The 17,354-nt window shown below is 47.6% G+C and overlaps 4 protein-coding genes across 5 annotated transcripts; 2 read left to right on the top strand and 2 right to left on the bottom strand.

Moving 5' to 3' along the window:
- Nucleotides 1–676: 676 nt before the first annotated feature.
- LOC132707674 (zinc finger protein 260-like) lies at nucleotides 677–6,090 on the bottom strand. Its single transcript, XM_060679597.1, has 5 exons — nucleotides 5,433–6,090; nucleotides 4,679–4,796; nucleotides 3,841–4,612; nucleotides 1,193–1,338; nucleotides 677–1,137 (listed from the first exon to the last, which is right to left on the bottom strand). Exons 1-5 carry the CDS (start codon nucleotides 5,921–5,923, stop codon nucleotides 793–795), a joined length of 1,872 nt encoding a protein of 623 aa, XP_060535580.1. The 5' UTR covers nucleotides 5,924–6,090; the 3' UTR covers nucleotides 677–792.
- A 442-nt stretch (nucleotides 6,091–6,532) lies between these two features.
- On the top strand, nucleotides 6,533–12,059 carry LOC132707327 (intraflagellar transport protein 88 homolog). 2 transcript variants are annotated; one of them, XM_060679133.1, is made up of 9 exons: nucleotides 6,533–6,822; nucleotides 6,873–7,153; nucleotides 7,208–7,621; nucleotides 8,780–9,011; nucleotides 9,065–9,313; nucleotides 9,550–9,996; nucleotides 10,047–10,258; nucleotides 11,516–11,664; nucleotides 11,724–12,059. In XM_060679133.1, exons 1-9 carry the CDS (start codon nucleotides 6,703–6,705, stop codon nucleotides 12,011–12,013), a joined length of 2,394 nt encoding a protein of 797 aa, XP_060535116.1. In that variant the 5' UTR covers nucleotides 6,533–6,702; the 3' UTR covers nucleotides 12,014–12,059. The 2 variants fall into 2 exon arrangements, with proteins under 2 accessions (XP_060535116.1, XP_060535115.1); XM_060679132.1 differs by having other exon boundaries at nucleotides 6,534–6,822; nucleotides 9,065–9,406.
- Nucleotides 12,060–12,976: 917 nt separating this feature from the next.
- LOC132707328 (hypoxia-inducible factor 1-alpha inhibitor-like) lies at nucleotides 12,977–15,550 on the bottom strand. Its single transcript, XM_060679134.1, has 3 exons — nucleotides 15,416–15,550; nucleotides 14,808–15,359; nucleotides 12,977–13,783 (listed from the first exon to the last, which is right to left on the bottom strand). Exons 1-3 carry the CDS (start codon nucleotides 15,515–15,517, stop codon nucleotides 13,460–13,462), a joined length of 978 nt encoding a protein of 325 aa, XP_060535117.1. The 5' UTR covers nucleotides 15,518–15,550; the 3' UTR covers nucleotides 12,977–13,459.
- A 352-nt stretch (nucleotides 15,551–15,902) lies between these two features.
- LOC132707329 (MICOS complex subunit MIC25) lies at nucleotides 15,903–16,743 on the top strand. The gene is made up of 3 exons (XM_060679135.1): nucleotides 15,903–16,044; nucleotides 16,223–16,422; nucleotides 16,477–16,743. Exons 1-3 carry the CDS (start codon nucleotides 15,933–15,935, stop codon nucleotides 16,660–16,662), a joined length of 498 nt encoding a protein of 165 aa, XP_060535118.1. The 5' UTR covers nucleotides 15,903–15,932; the 3' UTR covers nucleotides 16,663–16,743.
- Nucleotides 16,744–17,354: the final 611 nt, after the last annotated feature.

Raw genomic sequence — 17,354 nt, 5'->3', positions numbered from 1 at the left:
GTATTGCACGTTTTTCGCAAATGTACGTTTGTCGTCATTTTTTTTTTATTGAAGCCAGGGTTATCGGCGTTTTTACAAAGGCACGTTTTTTCGCAAGTAAGTTGGCATCAATCTTCTGGTGAAAGCGTGTTTGTCCCCAATTTTTTGGTGAAGGCCCGTTTATAGCATTTTTTTTTCAAGGAGGTCCTTTCGCAACTAAGTTAGTTTTGGTAAAATCGCCTTTGTCGCCATTTTTTTGGCGAAGGCACGTTTATCGTCCTGTTTTCATGCAAGGACGTTTTTCACAAATAGGTTAGCCTAAATCATTTGGGAAAATCACGTTTTTCGACAATTTTCTGGGGAAGGAACGTCGATCGTCGTTTTTACAAATGCACGTTTTTCGAAAATAGGTTGGCGTCGATCTTTTGGTAAAAATAAGTTTGTCGCTATTTTTTCCCTCGAAGGCACGCGTTCTGCAAATAAGTGAGTGTAAATATTTTAGGTAAAGGCACGTTTGTAGCTTCTTGTCATGGAGAGACGCGTTTCGCAAATGGGTTGACATCAATCTGGTGGTAAAAGTACGTATGTCGCAGTTTTTTTGGTGAAGGCACGTTTCTCGCTAATGGGTTAGCCCCGATCCGTTCGCGAAAGCACGTTTGATTCCGGCGAAGTAAAACGACGGTCCGTTCGTAATAAATTAACATTTAAATACGTCGCAATAAATACAATGCAAAATAAAATCGGAGTGGGGGGGGTGCAGTCTCGACGGCGGAATCACAGGCGTGGGGGGCGGGGCCGAGCCCGCGCCCGCCGTTACGTCTTCTCGATCCTCTCCTCCTCCTTCTTGACGTGTTTCTTCGCGTGCGCCATCATGGTGGAGCGCGAGACGAAGGTGCGGCCGCACGTGTCGCACGTGTACGGCCTCTCACCCGTGTGAAGACGCTTGTGGATCGCCATCGGGGTGAACTGGGTGAAACTCTGGCCGCACAGGTCGCAACTGTAGGGCCGTTCGCCGGTGTGGGAGCGTCGGTGGCAGCGGAGGGAGTCGCGACGAGCGAACGCCTTGCCGCAAATCTCGCACACGTACGATTTCTCGCCCGTGTGCATCGTCGAGTGGATTTTCAGGTCGACCCTGGTCAGGAAACCTTTGCCGCACACCTGAAACGAGGGTCGCGATTAACTAGCCCCTTGCCACGCCCTCTGCGACGTTCACCTCGCATATGAACGGCCGCTCGCCCGTGTGGATCTTCTGGTGCGTCTGCAGGTAGCTCTTCGACACGAACATCTTGTTGCACACCTTGCAGGAGTACTTGCGGTTGTCGACGCCCGAGTGGACCTTCTGGTGGGCCCGGCGCAAACCTGCAACGACGCATGCATGCTTTTTTTTTCACGAAAAATACGTTTGTCGACGTTTATTTGTGAAGTACACGTTTGTCGCAAACCATTCTTTTAATAGACACTTGTGTCTCAGGTTTTATATGAAAGGCACGTTTGTCGCAAAAACGTTGGAGGCACGTTTGTCGAAGAGACCATTGGCTCCGATTATATGTGAAAGGCGAGTTTGTCGCCTATCATTCTTCTAATAAACACACCTTTATCCCAGACACGTGTGATTCCGATTTTATACGAAAGGCGCGTTTGTCGCAAAAACGTTGGAGAAAATATCTAGCTAAAAGTACGTTTGTCGAAGACGCAATTGGCGCCGCCTATTTGTGAGAGCACATTAGTCGCAAATCCTTCTTTAATCTTTTACCGGACACTTGTGTCTTTGGTTTTATATGAAAGGCACGTTTATCGCAAAAACGTTGAAGCTGATATCTTAGTGAAGCACGTTTGTCGAAGGCACCATTGGCTCAGATTATTTCCTCGGAAATCATTCTTTTAATAACGGCACGTTCATCTCAGAGACTTATGTCTTTGGTTTTATATGAAAGGCGCGTTTGTGGCAAAAACGTTGGAGCAAATATCTTGGTAGAAGCACGTTTTTCGAAGATGCAATTGGTGTCGCTTATCTGTGAGAGCACGTTTGTCGCAAATCGTTTGTCGTTGTCTTTTTAATGTAGCAGACTATCTTTTAACATCTCCGACACTTCTGTCTACTTTTTTTTATAAGGTTTGTTGAATACACTTTCAACGTTTTTTTTAAATGAAAAACGGCATTTGTCGCGGGGCCATTTAGTAACAAATATTTTAATAAAACCGTTTGAGTGAATACTTTCGTGTCTAAATTAGAGCCAACGTTTTCGTACAGGCACGTTTGCCGCAGAACATTCTGGTGCCAATGTTTTACTCATCATTTAGGAGACAATATTTTCATAAAGACACGTTTGTCGCAAATAGTTCTTTTTTTTGTAAAATCATTTAAGAGATAATTTTTTAGTAAGCGCGAGTTTGTCGCAAATGCGTTTGTGGCATTTTTTGTTATGAAGGCGTGTTTATCGCAAACTTTCTGGTAAAAAGACACGTTTGTCGCAAATTTTTTGGTAAAGGACAGAGCGTAACAATAATTCACCCAGAAAATGGGATTTATACGATACAACCTGTCGCAATCGTAGATTGTGTGTAGCATTTTTGTCGCAGGTCATTTAAGGGCCAATCTTTTAATCAAGACACGTTTGTCTTAAATAGTTTTTTTTTTTGTAAAATCATTTAGGACATAATTTTTTAGTTTTGTCGCAAATATGTTTGTGCCATTTTTTGATATGAATGCACGTTTGTCGCAAACTTTTTGGTAAAAAGACACGTTTGTCGCAAATTTTTTGGTAAAGGACAGAGCGTAACAATAATTCACCCAGAAAATGGGATTTATATGATACAACCTGTCGCAATCGTAGATTGTGTGTAGCATTTTTGTCGCAGGTCATTTAAGGGCCAATCTTTTAATCAAGACACGTTTGTCTTAAATAGTTTTTTTTTTTGTAAAATCATTTAGGACATAATTTTTTAGTTTTGTCGCAAATATGTTTGTGCCATTTTTTGATATGAAGGCACGTTTGTCGCAAACTTTTTGGTAAAGACACGTTTGTCGCAAATTTTTTGGTAAAGGACAGAGCGTAACAATAATTCACCCAGAAAATGGGATTTATACGATACAACCTGTCGCAATCGTAGATTGTGTGTAGCATTTTTGTCGCAGGTCATTTAAGGGCCAATCTTTTAATCAAGACACGTTTGTCTTAAATAGTTTTTTTTTTGTAAAATCATTTAGGACATAATTTTTTAGTTTTGTCGCAAATATGTTTGTGCCATTTTTTGATATGAAGGCACGTTTGTCGCAAACTTTTTGGTAAAGACACGTTTGTCGCAAATTTTTTGGTAAAGGACAGAGCGTAACAATAATTCACGCACGTTTGTCTCACGCCATCCTTTAATGAAGACACGTTCGTTGCAAATAGTTTTTTTTTTCATTTAGGAGATAATTTTTTCGTAAGGGCAAGTTTATCGTAAACATGTTTGTGACATTTTTTTGATACGAAGGCACGTTTGTCGCAAATTTTTTGGTAAAGACACGTTTGTCGCAAACTTTTTGGTAAAGACACGTTTGTCGCAAATTTTTTGGTAAAGGACAGAGCGTAACAATAATTCACGCACGTTTGTCTCACGCCATCCTTTAATGACGACACGTTCGTTGCAAATAGTTTTTTTTTTTATTTAGGAGATAATTTTTTCGTAAAGGCAAGTTTATCGTAAACATGTTTGTGACATTTTTTTGATACGAAGGCACGCTTGTCGCAAATTTTTTGGTAAAGGATTTTTATCAAAAGCTTTGGCCGCATCGGCAAAATATATAAAGACGTCAGTTGCTGACTATAGTAAAAGCACGATTCTCGCAAATAAGTGAGTTAGTAGGAGAACACGTACCGTTCGTGATAAAACCGCGGCCGCAGACGTCGCAAACGTACGGTTTGACCCCCAGGTGGCGGTTGGTGTGGTCGAGCAGCGATTGCTTCGACTTGAAGTTCTGGCCGCAAGTGGTGCATGGATAGGGTTTGACGTCGGAGTGCACGCGCTGGTGCACCATCAGGTAACTCTTGCACTGGAAGCCCTTGCCGCACGTGGGACACGCGTACTCGTAGTTGCCCGTGTGTTTGGCCTCGTGCTGCGCCAGTCCGATCTTCGAGCGGAACGTCTTGTCGCACGAGCCGCACTTGAAGGGCTTCTCGCCGGTGTGTTTGCGCATGTGCTCTTGCAGCTTGTAGTTGGTCTTGCACACCTTGCCGCATTCGTCGCACACCTTCGCCGCGAGCTGACTATTTTGCTGCTGCTGCTGCTGCTGCTGCTGCTCTGGCGACGACCTCGACGCCGTCTCCTCCTCCTCCTCCTCGTCGTCGTCGCTGATGGAGCCGTCGTCGCTCGCCTCCCCGCCCGCACCCGTTTTGACAGCCTCTTGCGTCTCCGGCGGAGCCGGGGCCGACGACTCGCAAAACTTGGCGTAGGCGTCGTAACCGCCTCCGTCGTCGAGGTCGTTCCCCACCAGGTGGTACGCGTCGCCGTCGCTTACCAAATTCGGCCCGCTGCTGCTGCTGTCGTCCCGTTTGAGCGCCTCCTCCATCTGGCTGTCGCTCGAGTAGGACGCGATCCCGTTCATTGGCCCCAGACCGTCTTCGACTCGAAGTTGCCGCCCCATGTCGGACTGCAACAACCAAGAGCGTCGCTCACGGCCGGGCCCCTCCCCCCCCCGCCCCTGTCCGCGCCTTACCTCGCGGGCGAAACCGTCGCCGTCCCCGTCCATGGCGACGTGCAAATCGTCGTGGAGGCGAAAGTGCTCGTTGAGCAGCTGGTGCTGCACGAGCCCGAGGTTCTGTTCGTCGTCGTACCTATTGCGGAAAACATGTAGGCCGACCACACCAATTCCACAGTATCATATCAGATACATCTTGGGATTTTATGGATATCTTAGAATCTACTTTTTATGAAACTTCCGGTTTCCTCCTGCGTCGGTTTTTCTTGACTCGAACTTGCTGTCCTGTTGACTTCTGAAACTGGCTCCCATTTTACTTTGTACTTGCTTATGGGGGGCATAAACACGTTTCGGATGACTGATTCCCATATTGACAGGTAGAGACCTGAGTCGCGATTAAGATTGTTTGGTTGCTTATTTATTAATTTTAGTTGTATCGAATAAAATTTTATGTCCGGTACGGAGTAAAATGCGAGGCAGTTTCAGTCAAGCTGTGAAGAAACCAATAGGATGATTGGCGAAACGTTAGCTAGTTGGACTCAACAAAAACTGACGCAGGAGGAATCCAGAAGTTTTATAAAAAGTATTACTGTAGCCTGGGGACGTTTCTTTGAAAAACTAACAAGCTTATATTATTACGCGGTCTGTTAAAAATGAAATATTACACTGCTTCTCACAAAATTTATAAACTTAGAACAATAGATGCTAGACAGATTAAATACTCTGGGGTGATCAGCGAACGCTTAATCTTGGGCCCCATTCATATTTGTACCTCGCATCGTGGTTGCTCATGGCGAGGTCGTCCAACGGGTGCTGCAGGACGATCTCGTGGTGGCCGAGGCCGGCCATCTGCATGTCCGCCACGTTCGGGAGGCCCTCGGCGAGCAGCTCGTGGTGGGGCACGACGATAAGCCCGTGCTGGTCGACGGAGACGACGCAATGCTGCTCAGCGGGCACCACCTCCGTCACCGACTTGAACTGGCGACACAGCTCGACGAGGAGGCGCTCCGTGCGGACGCTCCGGTCCTTAAAGTCGGAAAACATCTCGAGCTTGTAGAGGCAGTCGCCGCACACCACTTTGGGCAGCTCGTCCTCACAATGGACCTGCAGCTGCAGGCACGTGTGGATCTTCCTGCTGAGCTGGCGGGCCGGCCCCTCGCCCTCGAAGATGTTAACTGAGAGCACGACCGCGGTCTTGGCCGCGCACAAGCGGCACAATTCGTCGAATTTCGTGTTCGCGTCCACCAGGGCGGCGGCAGCCATGTTACTGTTCGCTCGCGCCCCGAGGTACCTCTAGCATGCTCGCGGTACGCCCAAATTACGCTGGATACATCGCAGCACCGACACACGAAACGTTGAAAAACGACGCGATGTTTACTATCGTGCGAGCTGACAAATTTGGCAGATAAAGAACGTAGTTACCAGAGATCGGTTTTGGTTGGGACACAATGTTGTTCTCTCGGTCGATAAAGAGAAGAAGAAGAAAAGGCGCGACCTCTGCCTCTTTCATTCCACGCCTTGCCGACGGATCCACGTATTTAATTTACATACAGTTATGTTTATTAAATAAGTTTGTGGCCGACCGGGTTACCTTTCAACTTTTCGAAGCGCGACATCTAGCGGGCAAAGTTGCAACCGCGCAAAGCGGCGATGCAAGAATGACGAGACAGATAGAGCGCGAGTGTCTCTAAAGCGTTCCGATGGATTTTTGCGGAACACACGATTCGAAATTTTGCGACCGCTGCGCGGCAAATGTTTATCAAAACGGTCGCGTCGACGGTAGATCGACAACGCCTATCGTGTGTCGATGTGTTCGGAAACGGTGCAAGGCGTAACCGGCAGGTGGCGCTGCGAGTCTCCAGACCATGGCCACTTTTTGTTGTGGATAAAATATCACTCGATGTTTTACCAACTGATTTATTAATCAAACTGCAAACTTGACGGTATAAACAAGCGACGTCAAACAAGAAAAGAGAGAAGCGTCGTTACAATGATGGTCATGCGCCGAAACGTTTGTTTGTATCGCAACGGCGGCTCGAACGATGGCACTGACTGACGTCCTGAATGTTTCCAAAAATCGCGACGCGCCCGACGCCAAGTTTCCCGATATGGCGCGTCTTGCGACGCCCAAACCCGTGCTTCATTTGGGCTCGTCCACAGAGGTAATACTCGCTTCAACGCCCCGCGACCTATCTAAACCACCACTCCGAAGTTTCAAAGGCTCGGCTCCGCCGTACTGTCCTCGAAACCATCCACCGGCTACAGCAGGGCCGGCACCGGGTTCAAACCGACCACCAACTTCAAGAGACCGGGTACCGGCTTCAAACCGGGCACCGGGTTCCGGCCCGGTACCGGCGCCGACGCGTTCAGCAGGCCGATGACGGCCGTGAGAGGCGCGGGGTACACCTCGCAGGGGGGTAGCAAGCCGTTCGACCCCCTCAACGAGGGCGGGAAGGCGCCCACGCCTCCCCTCGAGCTGCAAAAGGACGACTCGTAACCTCGTTTTTGAAAAAGACTTCGATTTTATTTGAAAGGCGACTTTTCCAGGCCCGAGGGCAAAGTGAGGCAGCAGGAGGCGAAGATCATGAGCCTGGTTGAGGAGGCGTGCGTCGCGCAGTCCGAAGGGGACGTCAGGAAGGCCCTGACCAAAGCCAAGGAAGCGTCCAACAAGGAGCGCAGCCTCATACGGATGCAGGAGCAGTCCGGGTTGGGCGACCACCACAACGTCGACCTCACCTACGCGGTACTGTTCAACCTGGCCAACCAGTACGCATCTAACGAGCTTTATGCGGAGGCCCTCAACACTTACCAGATGATCACCAAGAACCGGATGTTCGCCAACGCGCACCGCCTCAAAGTCAACATGGGCAACATCTACTTCAAGCAGCGGCAGTACCAGATGGCCGTCAAGATGTATCGGATGGCGCTTGACCAAGTACCGGCCAGTCAGAGAAACTTGAGGTTCGACCCGGGTTTAAATTTTCAACAGTTTTAAAACAGACTTCAAATTTTAGACGCTTTAAATCAGTCTTGACATATTTAAAACCGGCTCTCAAATTTTCGCTTTTAAAACGAGCTTCAAAATTTTAAGAGCCACTCCAAATGTTCCACATTTTTTAAACATGCATAAAATTTTCGACGCTTTTCAAATCGGCTTCAAAAAATCCAAATTTCTGAACAGGCTTCAAATGTTAAAACTGACTTCAAATTTTGGAAGCTTATAAAACAGGCTTCATATTTTTAAAATCGGCTTTGACATTTCAAAACCGACCTCAAATTTTTGACGTTTTTAAAACCGGCTTCAATTTTTTAAAACCTTTTTCAAATTTTCGACGCTTTTAACACCCACTGCAAAATTCTTAAAACCGACTAAAAATTTTTTTAAAGCAAGTTAATTCAAATCTTTGAAGTTTTTAAACAGGTTTCAAGTGTTAAATAGGTTTCATATTTTTAATATGGGCTTTGACATTTCAAAACCGACTTCAGTAAAGAACTTCACAGAATTTAAACAACTGAGGTCAATTAGCATCCTTTCTACTCTTTCTAAAGTTTTAGAAAAAATAATCGGGTTAGCTTAGCATGTGCAATAGGCACCTACAATAAATGATTTAAGTCTTCTCGATTTAACAATATCAATCAAAACTTCTAAAAACCGGTATAAAAAGTATCTTTTTGGTACTTTATTATTATAAATTTTCGATGCTTTTAAAACGAGCTTCAAAATTTTAAAACCGACTTCAAATTCTCGACGTTTTTAAAACAGGCTTCAAATTAGTGCCGCTTTTAAAACAGGCTTCAAATTTCAAAAACTTGAATTTTTCGCTTTTAAACGAGCTTCTAAATTTTAATACCTGCGTCAAAAATTGAAAGGCTTAACATTTCTTAAAACAAGCTTAAAATTTTCAGGCTTTAAAAACTCAACATTTTTAAACAGGCTTGAAATGTTAAAACTGACACATTTTAGCAGCTTAAAAACAGGCTTCACATTCCTAAACTTGACTTTCACAACAGACTTCAAATTGTCGACGCTTTGAAACACTGTTCAGATTTAAAACCCGCAAAATTTCGAAAATCGACTTCAAAAATTTCAAAACTCGCATCGAATGCGCCGCTCCGCAGGATCAAGATAATACACAACATAGCTATGGTGTTTGTGCGGATGGGTCAGTGGGAGGAGGCGGTCAGCAACCTGGAGTACATCATGAGCGAGCAGGCGTGTCACGGGGCCGGTTTGCACCTGGTGGCGTGCTGCAGGGCGCTCGAGGACAAGGACCGCATGCGCACCGCGTTCTCGCTGCTGCTGGCCGTGCCGTCGGAGGCCGTCGACGAAGACAAGTACAACCTGGAGCAGGTGAGCGGCGCCCGATGCGCTTTGGAGGTGTCTTGACGAAGCGCTACGCGCAGGATAACCCGAACGATGCGCTACTGGCGCGAGCGATCCGCGACGACGAACTGCGAGCTTACGAGACTAGGAGGCGGGCGGAGGCGGACCGCTGCATCCTGGGGGCGGCCAAACTGATCGCCCCCTTCGTGGATGACGGTTTCAGCGCGGGTTACGACTGGTGCGCGCGAGCCATCAAGAACTCGGAGTACGCGCGTCTCGCGTCCGACCTGGAAATCGACAAGGCGGCCATGTTCCTGAAGCAGAACCAGGTGACGGCGGCCGTCGAGACGCTCAAGACGTTCGAGAAGGACACCGAGATGGACGTGAACGCGGCCTCCAATCTCTGCTTCATTTATTTCTTGGTAAAATTTAACCGGCTTCAAATTCCTTTAAAACCGGCTTCGGGCGCTTTCGAACCGGTCGCGCTCTCGCCGATCGATACCTAAGCCCTTTTAAAACGAATTTAAATCGGCTTCAAATATTTCTAAATTCCGCTTCAATTTAGCAAGGCGACTACGACGCGGCGGCCAAATACGCGGAGACGGTGGATCGGTGCGAGAGGCCGACGGCCGGCGCCTTCGTGAACCGCGGCGCCTGCTTCATGGCCAAGGGCGACCTCCGAAAGGCTACCGATTGCTTCGAGAGGGCGCTGGAGGCGGACCCGGGCCACTTCGAGGCCACCTACGACCTGGGACTGTGCCTGAAACGGCGCGGCCACTACGACGAGGCGCTGGCCTGCTTCCAGCGCTTTTCCGGCTCGCTGGCGCTACTCCCGGCCGTCGTCTACCACGTGGCCGACCTGCTGGAGTTGTTGGGCGACGCCGAAGCCGCCGCCGACACGTACCAGCAGCTGCTGGGGCTCGTGCCCGCCGACGCCAAGGTGTTGCAGAAGCTGGGGGAACTGTTCGACCGCGAGGGCGACAAGCAACAGGCGCACCACTACCACGCGGACGTACGTGGACGTCGTCTCCGAGGAGGCCGCTCCCGAAAGTCGGTTTGCAGTCTTTCAGGTGTTACCCGGCCAACCTGTCGGTTATCGAGTGGCTGGGCACCTACTACGTCGAGATGCAGGTGGTGGAGAAGGCGCTGGGGTACTTGGAACGCGCGGCGGAGATGCAGCCCGGCGACCCCAAGTGGAACATGATGGTGGCCGGCTGCCACCGCAGATGCGGCAACATGCACAAGGCACTGACCCTCTACCGGGAGATACACAAGTGAGGACATGTAACAGTCGTTAAAACTGGCTTCAATCTTGTGTAATTTCCCATCAAATTGTTCTAAAACCGGCTTCAAGTCGTTTAAATCGGCTTCGGTCTGTTCAAAACCGACTTCGACCTTATAAAAGGCAGTTTAAATTCTATCCAAATTATTTTAAAGCCGGCGTCAAAACTTCAGCGCTTTTAAAACGGACTCCAAAGAAAAACAATTTATTTTAAAACAGACTTGAACCTTACAAAATGACGGTTTAATTTCCAATCAAATTATTTTAATGCCTTTAATGACCTTTAATTCGAATTCTTTGCGTTTAAAGGGGAGCTAAAGAGACGGTTTATTTTCTAATCAAATTATTTTAAAACCGGTTTCCAATCGCTTTCAGCGCGTTTAAAACGGGCTTCAATCTTGTACAGCGACAAGATGTTTAAATCGGCTTCAGCACGTTTAAAACAGACTTAAAAAACACTTTAACTCGGATCGTTTAAATCGGATTTGACTGTTTAAATTCCATCCAAATTATTTTAAAGACTTTTGAATCGGCTTCAGTGCGTTTAAGACGGAGTTGAAGGGACAGTTGAATTTATGATCAAATTATTTTAAAACCCGCTTAAAGACTTTTAAAGCGGCTTTAGTGCGTTTAAGTCGGCCTTAAAAAGACAGTTTAATATCCACTTTTAAAACAGGCTTCAATGCGACAAAACGGCTTCAATAGGTTTAAAACGGACTTCGACCTTGTAAAAAACAGTTTAAATTCCATCTCAAATTATTTTACAGCCCGCTTCAAGACTTTTAAATCAGCTTCAACGCATTTAAAACGGACTCAAAAAGACATCTTCCAATCAATTTATTTTAAAATTAGCTTCCAATCGCTTTCAGCGTGTTTAAAACGGACTTTAACGTTGTAAAAAAGACAGTTTATTTTCCAATCAAATTATTTTAAAGTCGGGTTCCAGACTTTTAAATCGGCTTCAGCGCGTTTAAAATGGTAAGTCCATTTATTTTAAAACGGGCTTCAATCTTGTGAAAAGATTTCTAATCAGATTATTTTAAAACCGACTTTAAGACATTTAAATCGGCTTCAGTCGGTTTAAAATGGTCTTAAACCTTGCAAAAAGACGTTATGATTTCCAATAAAATTATGTTAAAGCCGGCTTCAAGACTCTTAATTCGGCTTCAGTGCGTTTAAAGCGGAGTTAGACTGTTTATTTTCCAATCAAGTTATTTTAAAACCGGCTTCAAGACGTTCTCCTCCGAAGGCAATTCCCGGAGAACGCGGAATGTCTCCGGTACCTGGTGAGGCTGTGCGGCGACATGGGCATGCGCGAGGCCCAGGACTACCTGGCGGAGCTGAAGAAGCTGGAGAAGGCGAAAGAAGTGAGGGAGCGCGTGAACAGCGGCCGTCCCGGTAAGACGTGGGGGGCAGGCAAAGTTGCGTTTCGATGACCTCCGAGTGACCTTTTGCAGGCTCCCGGAGGAGCAACAGCGGACTGTCGTCGCGAGCGGGATCGGGATTTAGCCCGGTGCCGGAACACGAAACCGTCGCCCGCGGTCCGAGGTCCTCGAGGGCTCTCAGGGCCCAGTCGAGCGCCGGTAGTTCCGATTCGGGCCTGGGGGGCGGCGCCCGCGACCACGAAGTCATCTACACGGACCCGCTGGGCCCGACGCCGCCGAGGCCGAGGACCGGTGCCGGCAAACCCGTCGACTTTGACGAATTCGGCAACGACGACCTCGGGGACGACCTTTTGCCCGAATAAATACACGTTCGAACAGAAAATTATATCATGAAGCAATATTAAGAAATTTATTTAGCCTTCGGGTCCCGTCGCTAAGATATCCTGAACGAATAAAACCGGCTGCGAGTTGTTAAAACTGGCTTCAGAACCTTAAAATCGGCTCGAAAATCTCCGATGTGCGGAGACGCGAACGATTACGACGAAGTTTCCAAATTTGCTCCTATTTTAAATTTTTTAAAGTCCGCGTCGAGTTTGACACTCGCGAGAGCGGTTAAAACCGGCTTCAAATCGTTATATCCGGCTTATATGTCGGCTCCGTTACGACAAAGTTAGAAATTTGCCTCATAATTTCCGCTTGTGTAAAATCGGCGTCAAATTAAACGTGGGTGCTAATCGTTAAAACCGGCTGCAGAACCTTAAAATCTGGTCCAAAATCGCCGATGTGCCATGACGACGGAGTTTATAATTTGACTTCATAGATGTAGCCGCGAGCGCGTTTCGCGTCGACTATGGCGCGCGCGAGAGTCATTAAAAGCGTCTTCAAATCCTTACAAATCGGCTCCACTACGACGAAGTTTGAAATTTGCCCGATAGATGGAGCCGCAAACGCGTTTATAAAATCGGCTGCGTTTTTTTTTAATCGACTTCAAATTAAACGTGAGCCCGATTCGTTAAAATCCGCTTCAAGGTACACCCTCTTTTTGCGTACTGTTATTTCCAAATTAAAGTGGGCTTCAAACCACCTTAACACCGGCGTCAAAGCGTTAAAACCGTCTTCTAATTCCTAAAATCGGCTGCAAAACCTCCGAGGTGCGATGCCGCGGACGATTACCACAAATTTTCAAATTTATCCGAATAGATGGAGCCGTCAGCGCATCTTGCGCTTGTTATAAAGTTTAACATGCGCGAGAGTCGTTAAAATCGGCTTCAAATAATTATAACCAACTTATTACAAAATTAATTTCCAAATTCAATGAATGAAGGCTCCAAAAACTCCAAGATTCGATGGTACCGGGAACGATTACGGCAAAGTTTCAAATTTGTCCCAATAGCGTGTTCTCTTCTAATATTTTCAAGTTATTAAAATCGGCTTCGAATTTAACGTATACGCGGGTCGTTAAACTCGATATCAAATCCAAAATTAAAGTCGGTTTAAATTGATTAAAATCGACTTCAAATTCTTAAAATCGACTTCAAAAACGACGTTTAAGAGAGAAAAATAATTTTATTTCACCTTTGAACTTACGACTAGGACACTTAAACTTAATAATACGACGCCAGAGTCCGTTTCCGACTCGCGTTTGAAGTCGTGACACGATCTTGTCCTCCTTAAACGGGCTTCAAATTTTACGTACGCACGCGCACATTTCCATCACGACGTTTTTAAAACCGGCCTCAAATTGTTACGGTCTTTACTTTCCGAGTCCGGATCACAGTGAAATGAGGAAAGGGGCGAGGACGCGGGCGTCACTCGCCGAAGCGGCCGCCGGCCATCATCTCGAGCAGCGGGCCGACCTCCTTCGGGTCCTGGAGCACCTCGACGAGCATCTTCTCCACGTTGCGCGATATCGATACCTTCTGGTGGTCCTTCAGGGGATACTCGAGAGAGATGGGGCCGCCCTTGTACCAGAAGTTGACGGATATCGTGGGGCCGGCGCGCATCAGGGACTCCACGTGGTGCCACCAGTAGATCGGGATGTAGAGGATGTCGCCCGGCTCGAGGACGGCCTCGCAGCCCCGCGCCTTCTTGAACTTCGGGAACCTCGAGTAATCGGGCTTGTCGAAGTCCACCTGATAAAAAAAGACGTAATCTTATTTGACAAACTCCATCTGTCAACTTTTTGGCTATCGGAAAAAAGAGGAATATACATTCGCTTATCGCGTACGTCAAAAGTCGAAAATTATTCATTTGTTTTGACAGTCATTTTTCAAGTATTCGACAGTTTATCCGCTGGCCTGAAAGGTTGCTTTATCGAGCGACAATTTGGATTTCTCCCCAACACTCCAGTGAGCTAAACTTTTCACGGGCAGTCGATAGAGTAAATCATCGAATCTTAGCCAAAAATGTTACGAAACTTTGAAAGAGTGCAGACAGTGCCTTCTGGTGTTCCGCAAGGATCACACCCGGGACCCCTACACTTCAATGTCTATGCAACATGCATGTTTCCTATTATTTGCTGACAACCTGAAATTCTATATGCTAATGACTGCATCACCTATCGCTATGGTGCGATTCTAACTGAAGCAGAAATCCCATACATTAAACTCATAATGTAAAAGGGTCACCGTTATTGTAGGCCTCCATAACAAGGGATATTGGAGTGTTAGTCGATATTAAATTGACTTACGCACACCATCTATTGTGTCTAAAATTTGCTGCGCTGAAATTCTTACGGACCTGAGCTGTTATGTAAGCAAATGTAGCGAATCGAAATTGAAGGGACTGCTTTTTTTTGCGTTGTTAATAGTTACAGTAATATTTAATTATTTTATATACATATTATTTTATATTGGGCAGTTGATTAAAATAAATAAATAAAATAAGCGAACTAAATATTCTCGAATTACGATACGTCTTCTTTTTGTTCTCTCGCTGTGCAAAACGTCACGTTGACCGATTCGGTTTAAATTTGGCGCCACGATCCGCAATGGCCGCCGCGTTCCCATTGGTCGGCACAGTTGGAAGCTTAGATCAACCGCGGTCGGGCAACGTGACGTTAGAAAATTAACGGCAGCGCAAGGAGACCGGCTTTCAGTGTTCTGTGATCATCCCGGCGATTGTTTTCTTCGTAATTGTGAAGTTTTCTCAACTCACCATGCTCTGACGGTCGTGCGGATGATACAGGGGGTGCGGATAGAGGCACTCGTAATCGCTGGGCGGGAACAGTATGCACCTCTTGTAGCCGTACACCTGGCCGAAAAAGTTCTGCTGCTCGTCGTAATGGCACGGCGTGACGTTGCCCTCCATCGACAGGAGCAGCAAGTTGGACGACAAGGGTCCCCAGTTGTGTTTGGCCTGTTTACCGGCGAGGTACTCCCAATCGAACTTCATGAAATCCTTGACGACGTTACCGACCGACGAATTGACCGCCTGCTGCAGGTACAGCCTGTCGTCGCCCTTTTTCCACTCGCGGAGCCTCCGCACGAACTCCCCGATCCGCATCTTGCATCGTCTCGTCGGAGGCACGAAATCTATCCCGTGCCGCAGACAGTACTGCACCTTGTTCTCGTCGAAGTACTTGAACTTGTGACTTTGGGACACGAAGACGGTCAGGCCGGGGCCGCCGAGGCACTTTTCCATGTAATCCATGTCCCATTTGTCGACCGCCGGCCTGATCACCCGCGATCCCGCTATGACGACCGGTTTCTGCGGCGGAAAAGAAATGTGGCGGGTCGCCCTCGCGCGTCGCCGCCCCTACTTACGTTGTCGGCGATGTACTCGTCGATTTTGGGGTCCGCGTGGTGCAGCCGCGGGATCGCCTCCAACGTCAGATCGTACTTTCGCAGCTGGCTCTGGTCCCACATCGCTTTCACCAATTCCGAAACCAGACTGGCCTGCCTGCGTGTTGTCGTAAACGAACTCTCCCAGCGGATTATTATTATTGGCGGCGTCTCTCTCTCGACGGCGCGCGGTCCTCGTTTCGCGAAAACGCCACACGTTCGTTGCGTCACGTACGCCAGGCGACCCGCGTTAAGGCGGGCTCACGCACGCGACCCCGTGTGAATTTCATGCCTGTCGATGCTAAAGACGGTAACGCGCGCCCACTGTGACGTTTCGTGTAAACCCGGGCATTAGGCGAGGGTAGGCAGCCGGACAGGCGCCGCCGCGTAAATTCTTGCTGCACGGTAGGCAACCAGCCGCGCGTCGTCCGTCCAACATGTCGTTTTGATGTTTGAAGCCGATCTAACGTAAAAACTCGTCGATAGGGCGTAAAAGAGGATGGGGAGCGGTCCGAGCAAAACGAGGATGCTGACGGTCGAGAACGATGACCCGACGAGCGTCATCAAGGTTTCCGACGACGTCGTGGACCGGATAAAGGGACTCGCTCAGAGTAGGTGCACGTAACCTCAAAAATCGTTCTTTGCGCTTTGCGGCCGAGCGTTCCGCTTTGTTTTTGGCGATCGCGATTGATTAATCCGCGCGGCGCGAGTCGGTAACGCGTGAGCGTGATGCCCGGTGATTTGGTGGAGCCACAAAAAGTGTTACATAATCGCGTGGTTGTTTTGTAGCGGCGCCACGGGCGGAGCCCCAGCAGGCGACGGTCCAACCCGTCTACGTTTCCGAGCCCTCGACGACCAGTCTCGAGATCAGGCGGTCGCACGTCGCCGAACTGAGCAAAAATGACGAGTACTGGGCGGGTCGGTTGAAACACGTCGAAGACAGTCACAGACGGATGAACCAGGTGATGCAGGATGAGTACCAGAAAGCCGTAAGTGTAGTTGTTTCGGGGAAACCGGGACCGGTGAAACTCGCGTCGTTGCAGCTGGACGAGTACAAGGAGCCGAAAAGGACGCAGTCCCTGAAGGAGATTCCGTGTCTCGACTCGAAAAGGGCGGTGATCGAGTGCTACCGGCGGTACCCGGGCGAGCCCCTCAGGTGCGCGAAAGTGGTGCAGGCGTTTCAAGAGTGCGTCGACTTTAAAACGCACAGCCTGCTCGCCGGCAAGTGACCCGAGACGCTCGGTTTAGTGTAACGGCGCTAATTTTAGGTTACGTCCGTCGTGTTAATAAATTATTTTTGTTCGTTTCCGTGTGTCGCGGTTTTTCTTTCTCCCTGGATCTACTCACCGCAGCTCCGCATAGGAATAAAACATAATCATTGATCGAACAAGCATACATTTAAAATTGTCAATGTGAGTTATCTCTAAAACTTAGAGGTCAGGTGTTCTCAAATTTACATTCAATTACATACGAATTATATACGAATAAAGTTAATGGACGACTGTGTTTCACTTACGCGAAGGGGCACACATTTTTATGTTTGGTATCATACATGTGAAGGTCGGAACTCATTACTTTATTTTCTTGCATTATACGTTACGCATCGATTTTGTTAAAATAGCGGCTTACAGTGATCCCCAAGGCCTCCAAGGTAGACAACGCCCAAATAAATTTTTTAGACGTTAAAAACTCTTAAAATTATTAATAACGTAATACCGTGAAGTCCTTTCCTCAAAACCTGCTTTTGGGGTCCAACAGCTTCCAAAAAAATATCAAACCGACGAAACACGGCGATCCCCGAAATAGTCGATATCGGGATTTTTGTCACTCGGAGCGATCGAAAAAAATTCGAAAGTGTATAACCTTAGAAAATGAAAACCATGTGGTAAGAGTACCAAAATAAAATGACGCTTAGAAACTC

This window comes from Cylas formicarius, unplaced genomic scaffold (assembly GCF_029955315.1).
Source record: "Cylas formicarius isolate icCylForm1 unplaced genomic scaffold, icCylForm1.1 PGA_scaffold_9__14_contigs__length_23061073, whole genome shotgun sequence".
NCBI lineage: Eukaryota > Metazoa > Arthropoda > Insecta > Coleoptera > Brentidae > Cylas > Cylas formicarius.
This window is presented reverse-complemented; position numbering and strand designations above follow the sequence as displayed.

Bases quoted from the DNA above. Each gene is read 5' to 3' on its own strand.
- LOC132707674 (XM_060679597.1), bottom strand. From the start codon at position 5,923: ATGGCTGCCGCCGCCCTGGTGGACGCGAACACGAAATTCGACGAATTG. The intron at 4,797-5,432 runs GTACAAATATGA...TTTCCGCAATAG, and splicing joins ATGAGCAACCACGATGCGAG to GTACGACGACGAACAGAACC. The intron at 1,138-1,192 runs GTGAACGTCGCA...CCCTCGTTTCAG, and splicing joins AGCGGCCGTTCATATGCGAG to GTGTGCGGCAAAGGTTTCCT.
- LOC132707327 (XM_060679132.1), top strand. From the start codon at position 6,703: ATGGCACTGACTGACGTCCTGAATGTTTCCAAAAATCGCGACGCGCCC. The intron at 7,622-8,779 runs GTTCGACCCGGG...GCCGCTCCGCAG, and splicing joins GCCAGTCAGAGAAACTTGAG to GATCAAGATAATACACAACA. The intron at 11,665-11,723 runs GTAAGACGTGGG...GACCTTTTGCAG, and splicing joins CGTGAACAGCGGCCGTCCCG to GCTCCCGGAGGAGCAACAGC.
- LOC132707328 (XM_060679134.1), bottom strand. From the start codon at position 15,517: ATGTGGGACCAGAGCCAGCTGCGAAAGTACGATCTGACGTTGGAGGCG. The intron at 15,360-15,415 runs GTAAGTAGGGGC...TTTCCGCCGCAG, and splicing joins ACGAGTACATCGCCGACAAC to AAACCGGTCGTCATAGCGGG. The intron at 13,784-14,807 runs GTGAGTTGAGAA...TTTTTTTATCAG, and splicing joins CGCACGACCGTCAGAGCATG to GTGGACTTCGACAAGCCCGA.
- LOC132707329 (XM_060679135.1), top strand. From the start codon at position 15,933: ATGGGGAGCGGTCCGAGCAAAACGAGGATGCTGACGGTCGAGAACGAT. The intron at 16,045-16,222 runs GTAGGTGCACGT...GTTGTTTTGTAG, and splicing joins GATAAAGGGACTCGCTCAGA to CGGCGCCACGGGCGGAGCCC. The intron at 16,423-16,476 runs GTAAGTGTAGTT...GCGTCGTTGCAG, and splicing joins AGGATGAGTACCAGAAAGCC to CTGGACGAGTACAAGGAGCC.